At 36.7% G+C, this 9,612-nt stretch overlaps 1 protein-coding gene across 1 annotated transcript; it reads left to right on the forward strand.

Moving 5' to 3' along the window:
• The first annotated feature begins 320 nt into the window (after positions 1–320).
• Positions 321–4,445, forward strand: LOC143557705 (putative xyloglucan glycosyltransferase 12). The gene is made up of 5 exons (XM_077046713.1): positions 321–1,320; positions 2,039–2,347; positions 2,431–2,721; positions 3,333–3,446; positions 3,540–4,445. Exons 1-5 carry the CDS (start codon positions 586–588, stop codon positions 4,158–4,160), a joined length of 2,070 nt encoding a protein of 689 aa, XP_076902828.1. The 5' UTR covers positions 321–585; the 3' UTR covers positions 4,161–4,445.
• The last annotated feature ends 5,167 nt before the right edge of the window (positions 4,446–9,612 follow it).

Raw genomic sequence — 9,612 nt, forward strand, 5'->3', positions numbered from 1 at the left:
ATCTTTGTCGGAGCCTTGTAAATCTTAATCTTTATTAGCAGATTAATCCCTTTTATTAAAAAAGATTTCCCCTTTATCACCTCACAAATTAGCAAGATTTGATTTATAAAATCTTATTTCTCTATAAAAATTTATATATTTCCATTTTTGAAACAGAAATTCTAGGAGCTGGTCTATTTTATTTTCTTGAATAATTCTTTCTAAATCTTAAAATCTTAATAGTAATAATAATAATCAAAGTCCCCATCATGAATTGATCACCATCATCATCTATTTCAATTTACAGTTTGGAATTAAATTTAATTTTAAAAAAAGAAAAAAGAATTTGCAAGCTGTAAATCAATTCAATTGAAGCAAGAACCTTTGTTGTACTCATCTTCTTTCTTTCTTACAACTTTATTATACTCTTCTTGTACTCCCACATCACCTCACTCTCTCTCTCTCTAAACCCACATATTATTATTATTATTATTATTATTATTATTATTATTACAAACCCACAAAACCCACAATGCTGCAATAAATCTTGCTTCTTGATCTTCAATTCTCAACCCCTTAACCCAAAGTTTGGATTTTTATCCTCCCATGGCGGCGGCGCCGTACAATTGGTGGCGGAGTGAGTCACACAAAGGCACTCCGGTGGTGGTGAAGATGGAGAATCCAAACAATTGGTCAATGGTGGAGCTTGAAGGCCCATCGGAGGATGACTTCTTAAACGACGGCGTTTCAAAGGGCCGTAATAAAAACGCTAAGCAGCTGACATGGGTCTTATTATTAAAAGCCCACCGTGCCGCCGGCTGCATCACCTCCATTGCTCCGGCGACTTACTTCCTCGCCTCCGCCGTCCGCCGCCGCCTCTCCGCCGGCCGGACCGACACTGACAAAACAATCAAGAAAACCCCACGGTTCTATTTATGTATAAAAGTCTTCCTCTGGGTCTCAATTTTACTCTTAGCGTTTGAAATATACGCGTATTTTCAAGACTGGCATTTCGGGGCTCCGGATCTGGATTTCGGGTATTTGTATAAGCTAAAGGATCCGGGTTTGGTGAAGGGGTTGTCTGATTCGGTTTATGCGAGGTGGGTTTTGATTCGGGTCGGGTATCTTGCACCGCCGCTACAGTTTCTGGCAAATGCTTGTATCTATCTGTTCTTGATACAGAGTTTGGATAGGTTGATACTCTGTTTGGGTTGCTTTTGGATCCGGTTCAAGAAGATCAAACCGGTTCCTAAAGAAAGCTTGCCGGATCTTGAATCCGGTGACAATGATGGGTTTTTCCCCATGGTTCTTGTTCAGATCCCCATGTGTAATGAAAGAGAGGTAAATTACTAAATTTTTCATAATTCTTGAATTTTTATAATTTTATAAAAATTATGAATTTTTATTATAAAAATTATGAATTTTGAGGTGCAGATTAGTCAATTTGTGTAGAAATGTTTGATGGTTATTGTCAAGATTCATGTACACATCTTCACAATTCTTGAATTTAACACATACCCTTTTAATAATTTTTGTTTTATTTGTGGAAAAATATGTTTTTTTATTTATATAAAATTATGAATTTTGAGTTTTAGATTGGACAATTAGTGTACCCATAACCTACTTTTTTTTTGAATTTTCTATACACCCGTTTTCGATTGTTTTTACTTGTGTAAAAAGATTTCTTTTTTATGGAAAAAATAATATAAAGTTTGAGGTACAAATGATGTAATTTGTGTACAAGTATTTGATATTTGTTATCAAAATTCATTTATCCAACTTCAAAATTCTTGATTTTTTCATATACACATTGGCCATTATCAATTTTGTTTTATTTGTGCAAAAAGATTAAATTTTTTATGAAAAGTATGGATTTTGAGGTGCAGATTAGCATTTTGTGTAGAAATGTTTAATATTTGTTGTCAAGATTCATAAAATCATTTGTAATTTTGTTTATTTGTTTAAAAAAGATTCATTTTTGTATAAAAATTTTGAATTTTGGGGTAATCTGTGTAGAAATGATGTACATTGTTTTTATAATTTTTTTGCTTATTTTCAGGTGTATCAACAGTCAATTGGGGCTGTTTGTAACTTAAACTGGCCAAAATCAAAGATTTTAATTCAAGTTTTGGACGATTCGGATGACCCGACAACCCAGTTATTAATCAAAGACGAAGTTAATAAATGGAAAACAGACGGTGTGAATATTGTTTACAGACACAGAGTGATTCGAGACGGGTACAAAGCCGGTAACCTCAAATCCGCTATGAATTGCAGTTATGTTAAAGATTATGAATTTGTTGCCATCTTTGATGCTGATTTCCAACCTAACCCTGACTTCCTCATGAAAACCGTTCCTCATTTTAAGGTAAATACGATTTCCTCGTTTTCGGCTGCGCAAGTTTTGGTTTAATGTAATGTGAATTTTAACATTTGATTGTGAATTATTAGGATAATGAGGAATTGGGATTGGTGCAAGCAAGATGGTCATTTGTGAACAGAGACGAGAATTTGCTAACTAGATTACAACATGTTAATTTAGCGTTTCATTTTGAAGTGGAGCAACAAGTGAATGGGATTTTCTTGAACTTTTTTGGGTTTAACGGGACGGCGGGAGTGTGGCGGATTAAGGCTTTGGAGGAGTCCGGTGGGTGGTTAGAGAGGACCACCGTGGAGGATATGGACATTGCGGTTAGAGCACATCTTCATGGATGGAAAATGATATTTCTTAATGACGTTGAGGTAGTTACAATTGCTTACAAGAGCCCATTATGTTAATAACTAGTTTTGACCTGTTGTCCTACTTGATCCACTTTGGAAGCCTAATCCGGTGATCAATTAGTAAAGTTTTGATTTTTTTCCAAGACCGCGCTTGTTTTGACCCGTTATTGGATTCCACGACATGTTTTGTTAAGTTTTGATTTTCTAAAATTTTCATTTTTTTGTTGCTAAAATGACTTGTTTCAATCGTGCACGTTTTATTCATAACCCGTTTTTGACCCAATTTTGACATGTTATTTGACCTGAATTCGCATGTTTTGCCAGCTTATCTAGCGCTAATTATAAAGATTTTCATTTTTTCCTAAAAATTATTGTTTTATTCTAAAATGACTTGTTTTAACCCAAGCCAGTTTTGTTCACAACCATTTTGACCTGTTAACAACCTGACCCATCCATTTGTTTGCCAAGGTTATCATGCTAACTTAGTATACTTTTCATTTTACCCAAAAATGGCCTGTTTCAACCTGGCCCGTTTCTTCAGAAAAAGCTTCGACCTGTAACCTGGCCCGCTTATTTTCAAGTCTTATCTGGCGCTAATAGCTAATTTTATTAAAAATTTCATTTTTTTTCAGTGCCAGTGTGAATTACCTGAATCATACGAAGCTTACAGAAAACAACAACACAGATGGCATTCCGGGCCCATGCAATTATTCAGGCTGTGCTTGCCCGACATCATCAAATCAAAGGTCTGATTATTAAGCCTTTTACGGAGTTTTTGGATACGCGTTTATTCACTTTTACATTTAACTAATCTGAATTAATGGTTTTATGATTTGCAGATTAGCATTTGGAAGAAAGCAAACATAATATTCCTCTTCTTCTTACTACGAAAACTCATCCTACCATTTTACTCATTTACCCTCTTCTGCATAATCCTCCCGATGACCATGTTCGTCCCTGAGGCCACCCTCCCGGCTTGGGTCGTCTGTTACATCCCCGCAACCATGTCGTTTCTCAACATCCTCCCGTCCCCAAAATCCTTCCCGTTTCTTGTCCCGTACCTCCTCTTCGAAAACACCATGTCTGTCACCAAATTCAACGCCATGATATCAGGCCTCTTTCAGCTCGGCTCCGCCTACGAATGGGTTGTCACCAAGAAATCAGGTCGGTCTTCTGAAGGCGACCTTGTTGCGTTAATCGACCCAAAAGAGGCCCAACGGGCCGGGTCAGAGCCCGATCTTGAGAAGCTGGAAGCCGAGTTGAAAGAGGAGATAAAAAAGAAGAAAAAGAAGCATAACCGGATATACACCAAGGAACTGATGTTGGCTTTTCTATTATTGACGGCTTCGGCGCGAAGCTTGTTATCGGCGCAAGGAATACATTTCTACTTCCTGTTGTTTCAAGGGTTGTCGTTTCTGCTCGTCGGGTTTGATTTGATCGGTGAGCAGATTGCGTCGTGAAAACAGGTAAATTTGACACGAAACAGAGTGGTGACATTGGGTTTTAGTAGATATTCTTGAACCCGACCGGAGGAGTTGACATGATGAGTATGGATGCCACGGTACGAGGAGGATGTGTAACTTACTTGTGTTGTGGGGATTGTTTTGTTGTTTTTATTTGTTTTGGTCAATTCTTTTGTATGAAGTGGTTTATATAATGTTTAGCTCATACTTTTAATCACTGCAGTGTATATTATTTAGGGATTGCCTTTTTATTTTTTTTTCAATTTAAGTTACTTCACTTGTTTCGGAATAGTGAGTAGTAAACCTTCAAAATGATAAATTATCTTAAATTATTTTTACTATAGTAAATTATATGGAAGGTGGTAGTTGTTTTTATAAGAGCGTTTGAAACTACACCTGGTACATTAGTGAGGTTTTTTGAGACGAGATGTCCGTCGACCATGTTGATTTTGACACAACCGGGTTGTCTCTCCCATGATCGTCATCTAGGAAATAGTGTTGCGTGTAAATCCTCTTAGAGGTGTGCGTAGTGCGGTTCGTTGTCGTTTTAGGCTATAACCAAACCAAAAACCAAAACTTCGGTTTTTTTGATTTTGAAAACGTTTGGTTTTGGATTTTCGTGTTTCGGTTTTTCGGTTTCCATTTTGGTTTCTGTTTTTTCAATTTTATTCATTTGAGTTTGAAAAGTTTAGGCAAAAAAAAAAAATGCTGAGGAAAATAATAAAGATAAGTATAAATAATTTTGCTAATTGTTAATTAGTTGATAAATATACATTTTGTCAAAAATATTCTGTAACATGCTAAAATTTATAATGTTGAATAAAGAAAGTTACGTTTAGTGATTTCGCGTTATTAATTAATTAATATCGAGTAAAGAACGGATCATGGACTTAGATTAATTGAGATGGGTTAAATGAGAATGAGCCTTAGGTCCATGGGCTTTAAGGGATATAAATATCCCCTAAACCAAGCTAAAACCCTAAACCCTCATTTCATTTCCATCATAATCTCTACACACTCCAAACACACACACACACACCATAAACGAGCAAGACCCGAGAGAGAGTAAACGTTAGTTGGTATTAGATCTTATTACACGAGATCTAGAGTGCATAAACAAGCTAACCAAGATCGAACGAGCGCTAAAGGTATGTTCTTGACCTTTAAAGTTTACGTAGTATTGAACGTTTTTACTTAAAGGTCCAAGCTTTATAGTATATACGGGATATATATACGACCGAAAACGGTTAAGGAACGTAGTGGGTGATGTCGAACCATAACAAGGGTATTAAAATCGCCAAAATGCTTGATAAAAACTAAACCCGTAGCTGAACTGGGTAACTTCGCCTGCAAAAGCTTAACTTCGCCTTCAAAGCTTAACTTCGCCTTCAAAGCTTAACTTCGCCTACGGCCAAGTTCGCCTAACTGGTAACTTCGCCTAAGGCCAAGTTCGCCTAATTGATAACTTCGCCTAAGGCCAAGTTCGCCTAACTGATAACTTCGCCTAAGGCCAAGTTCGCCTAACTGATAACTTCGCCTAAAGCTAAGTTCGCTTAAGGTTTAACATCGCCTAAAGTTAAGTTCGCTTAGAAAATAAATTAAAAACCTAATGGAAAATGTGCCAGCTCGACCCCAGCCAGGGGCTCTGCCCCTTAGACCCTGCTAGGGGCTGCCGCCCCTAGACCCCGCTGCCAGAGGCGCTGCCCCCGGACCCCCGTTCGTTGTGGGTAGTAGTTAAGACTAGAAAGATGATATGAGTAGTGATAGTTAATTGATACGTATACTTGTTATACAGTCAGCCGTGCACAACTGAAGAAAGGGATTACGATTAACGGTGAACGTAACCGTGTTCAGGTGAGTTTCTAGCCCCAATTATGTGTTATGCTTTCGGGGCTGTGTGCATACTCGATATGTTTGTTAATACGCTTATCCTAAGAGATAAGTGTATGCCTTATGTGAATGATGTGATATGTATGAATGATGGCTTGACGGTACGTGAACGATCTTCGGATATTGCACGTACTGTCAGGTTGTAACGCTAAGTATAAGGTAAGTATGATATGTATGCTTATGTGTATGAATGTGATAAAGTTAATAAAAGAAGAAAAGATGGTTGTATGGTTACGAAGAGGGTACCGGGCCATAATAATACTCGAGGTATGATGTATGGTTGTATGGTAACGAAGAGGGAATCGAACCCTACTAATATTCGAGAACTAGGGAACCGAACCCTACTAATATTCGAGGAAAGAGGGTACCGAGCCCTAATAATACTCGAGGAAAGAGGGTACCGAGCCCTAATAATACTCGAGGAAGGAGGGTACCGAGCCCTAATAATACTCGAGGAAGGAGGGTACCGAGCCCTAATAATACTCGAGGAATGTAGGGCGTAATGCTCTTTATAACGTAAGATATGAAAGTAAGTTAATACAAAAGAAAGTATGAAAGTATGAAAGTATGAATGAAAGAATATAAGTTTATGTGTATTGTATAGTGTATGATTAACTAGAACTCACTCAGCGTAGCTGACTTTTAGTATGCACGCAGGTGAGTAGGATGAGGCAGCTCGCTTGAGGAGACACGTGGCACTGAATAAGAGGCTGGCATCGGAAGACTCAAGACGTTTAAGTTTAATGTTTCGTTTATTTTGAAAAACAAATGATGTTTTAAGACAAGACGTGTTTTGTTATGAAATGTTTTATGAAAGCTTTTATATTCCGCGAATGTTTTAATTAACTCTGATATTTAGAACTGCGTTTATGAGTAAATCCAACACGAAAGTAGGGCTACCGGTAACGGGGCCTTACATATTCGAGTTACATATTTATTAAATTCTTATTAATTATTTAAAATAATAAATAAAAAAATAAAAATTTAGAAATTCGGTTCGATTTTTTCGACCAAACGGTCGATTTTTGTTATGGTTCGGTTTTTTCGGTTTAGGATCGGTTTTTTCGATTTTTTGCTCACCCCTGAACCCTTTTGAGTCATGTTTTAAATCCGAGATCATAAAATCCGAAGCCTTAAAAGCCACTGGACCATAAGGGCTATTGCTGGTAGGTTGATGTTGTGAGTTAAAGTTTAACAAGTTTCGATTATTAGATATCAAATTATTAAAGATATGAAACTAACTATTTTAACTCATTTATTGTGATTTTGGTGTTTGAAATGGAAGCACGTGTTTTATTTGACCGACGTTGTGTTTTTAACAGGACCGACAGTGTGTTTAATAAAATGTTTTATTCAAAATCAGCACGTGCAAATAACTCATTATATACGGTTTTAGTGTAACTTGTGGCTTATGTAAATTATGAATGAACAAGACCTTTTTTTCCATGTGCCAAAAGCTAGTGGCATGGATATACCCAAGGGCCAAGTCTCTAGTACCACAGCTTGTTGTCTATACACCTTTCCATGTTTCGATTGCAACCACATGATTATGTTTACAAGACAGCTCTTAACGGTTCCATGCACTATATAATAAATGCAAACAAGGTATAATCCCTATGCTATATTGGTATACGTTATAACTTACCGCTAAGAAACTTATCGACCTTAGTTTTGTTTAATTGTGTGAGTGAAATGAATATTGTACCATTATAGTAGTTGGTGGAATGATCTGAAATGTATTGTGTAATGGCTTGATCGATTTCCTTAACTTCTAAAGGGCATATATAATACAAATACATTCGCAGTCCGAAATTGGTGGAGACATATGTGACAACTAATAGATGAATCATAATTAACATACAATTAGATCTTATCTATGATTTATTATGCATACGCAGTCGAAATTGGTAGTTCATGAATGTTGGATTTTTTTTTAAGAAAATCTTCAAACAGAATTTTTGGAAGGCCCTTTATGAAAATATATGTTGTTTGGTAGCGTGAACGCAAATGTAGGAATTTAATGAGGCCATGAGCAACCTTTTCTCAGACAAAGTGTATATCCATCTCTATATGTTTCGTTCTTTGATGTTGGCAAGGTTGCCAGCAAGGTATTATCACAAAAAATGATTGAAGCAAGAGTCAAGGGGTGGTGGAGTTCGAGTAGAATATTTCGAAGCCAACATAGCTTAGCAACTACATTAGCAACACCTCGATATTTAGTTTCAACGTGTGTTTAAGGTAATGACTTTGGGCATGACCAGCTCTCATAGTGTGACGGGATGTATGTACAAGGCTCGGGAATGGATTCACTGATGTATGGCTAGAAGGAGACAAAGTTGCAACTCAACCATGGAGCAAGCTCGCCAACATCTTTCAAGGTGATGAGAGCACTAAGGCCGTTTAACTCCGAAACAAGTTCTCAAACACAAAATTTGATTCTTTTCATAGCGTTTGTCAGACACTCAAGATGATCTTCAATCAATTAGCCAATGTCGAAGCACTATCTATTAAGATCCAAATCGTATATGCTATTGTTTGGGTCTAATCCTACTACCGACAAAGGTACTTGGATTAGCAGTCTGAATCTTATAATCTCTACGCTATTCAATGTAATTTCTCTAAACTTATTTTGTAGCCTTTTGTTTTTTTTTTTTTCATAAAAAACATTCATCCTTGAAACCCCGAACTCGAACTTTCTTTATAATTTCTCTTGAAATGATTCGATAGAAACATTTTTTTTATTTCCACTAGATTTATAACTCAATTTTCTTTGAGCAAAAACTATAGGTAAATGATTATATATATCTTGACACAAGACATTTTATGCTCTGATTTCTAAATTTTAACCACACATGCATATATATAATGTATCGTCCTATTTTATTCCTATGTTACATAGAAAACTCGAAACACAAGGACAAATATTAAAGACCTTTGTTTGTTTTGTTACTACATGACAGATTAGTCCTAGCACATGATTGACTAGGCTCTTAGAGTATGCATGCATGGTTCCATTGTTCGTATTTTCTTGTTAATTAGTATATATTAATGTGTCCCTTCAAGTTTCAGTGTCACGCTTTAGTAATCATGTATTATGTTCTATATATCTTTTCTTTTAACACTTTTAAATTTGTGCTCCTAACTGTTTCAAAATGAACCATCGAATTACTTTTAGCACCACCAAACTAATCATCTCCCAACTAATCAACTTCATTATGCTCCCAACTAATAAATTAATTCTATTGTATAACTATTATCCATAAAAAAATCATAGTTTGGATTATATCTATGTATTAATTCTTAACATGCATACTCTAGAAACAATAACTATATTTACTAGACTCCTCGCTATGGGCTTTATGGGGGGCTTTATTGGAGCGATTTTGGAAGTGAGCACTACCGCCCCGAGGGGCGGTATTGTAGGGGAATCCGCCGGGGGGGGGGGGGGGGGGGGGCTCACAAAGACCGGCGGTATGGGATGTTTTTGTGGGCCCCTCTACTTTCACTCTCACTCTCTCTTTCTCTCTCTCTCTCTCTCTCTCTCTCTCTCTCTCTCACA

The sequence above is a fragment of the Bidens hawaiensis genome, unplaced genomic scaffold, assembly GCF_021521415.1.
Source record: "Bidens hawaiensis isolate Kalapana, Puna unplaced genomic scaffold, B.hawaiensis_p1.1 tig00019083_1, whole genome shotgun sequence".
Classification (NCBI taxonomy): Eukaryota; Viridiplantae; Streptophyta; class Magnoliopsida; order Asterales; family Asteraceae; genus Bidens; species Bidens hawaiensis.

Excerpts from the sequence above, each read along its gene's own strand:
- LOC143557705 (XM_077046713.1), top strand. The coding sequence starts at position 586 with ATGGCGGCGGCGCCGTACAATTGGTGGCGGAGTGAGTCACACAAAGGC. Across the intron at positions 2,348-2,430 it reads AAACCGTTCCTCATTTTAAG|GATAATGAGGAATTGGGATT; the intron begins GTAAATACGATT and ends GTGAATTATTAG. Across the intron at positions 2,722-3,332 it reads TATTTCTTAATGACGTTGAG|TGCCAGTGTGAATTACCTGA; the intron begins GTAGTTACAATT and ends ATTTTTTTTCAG.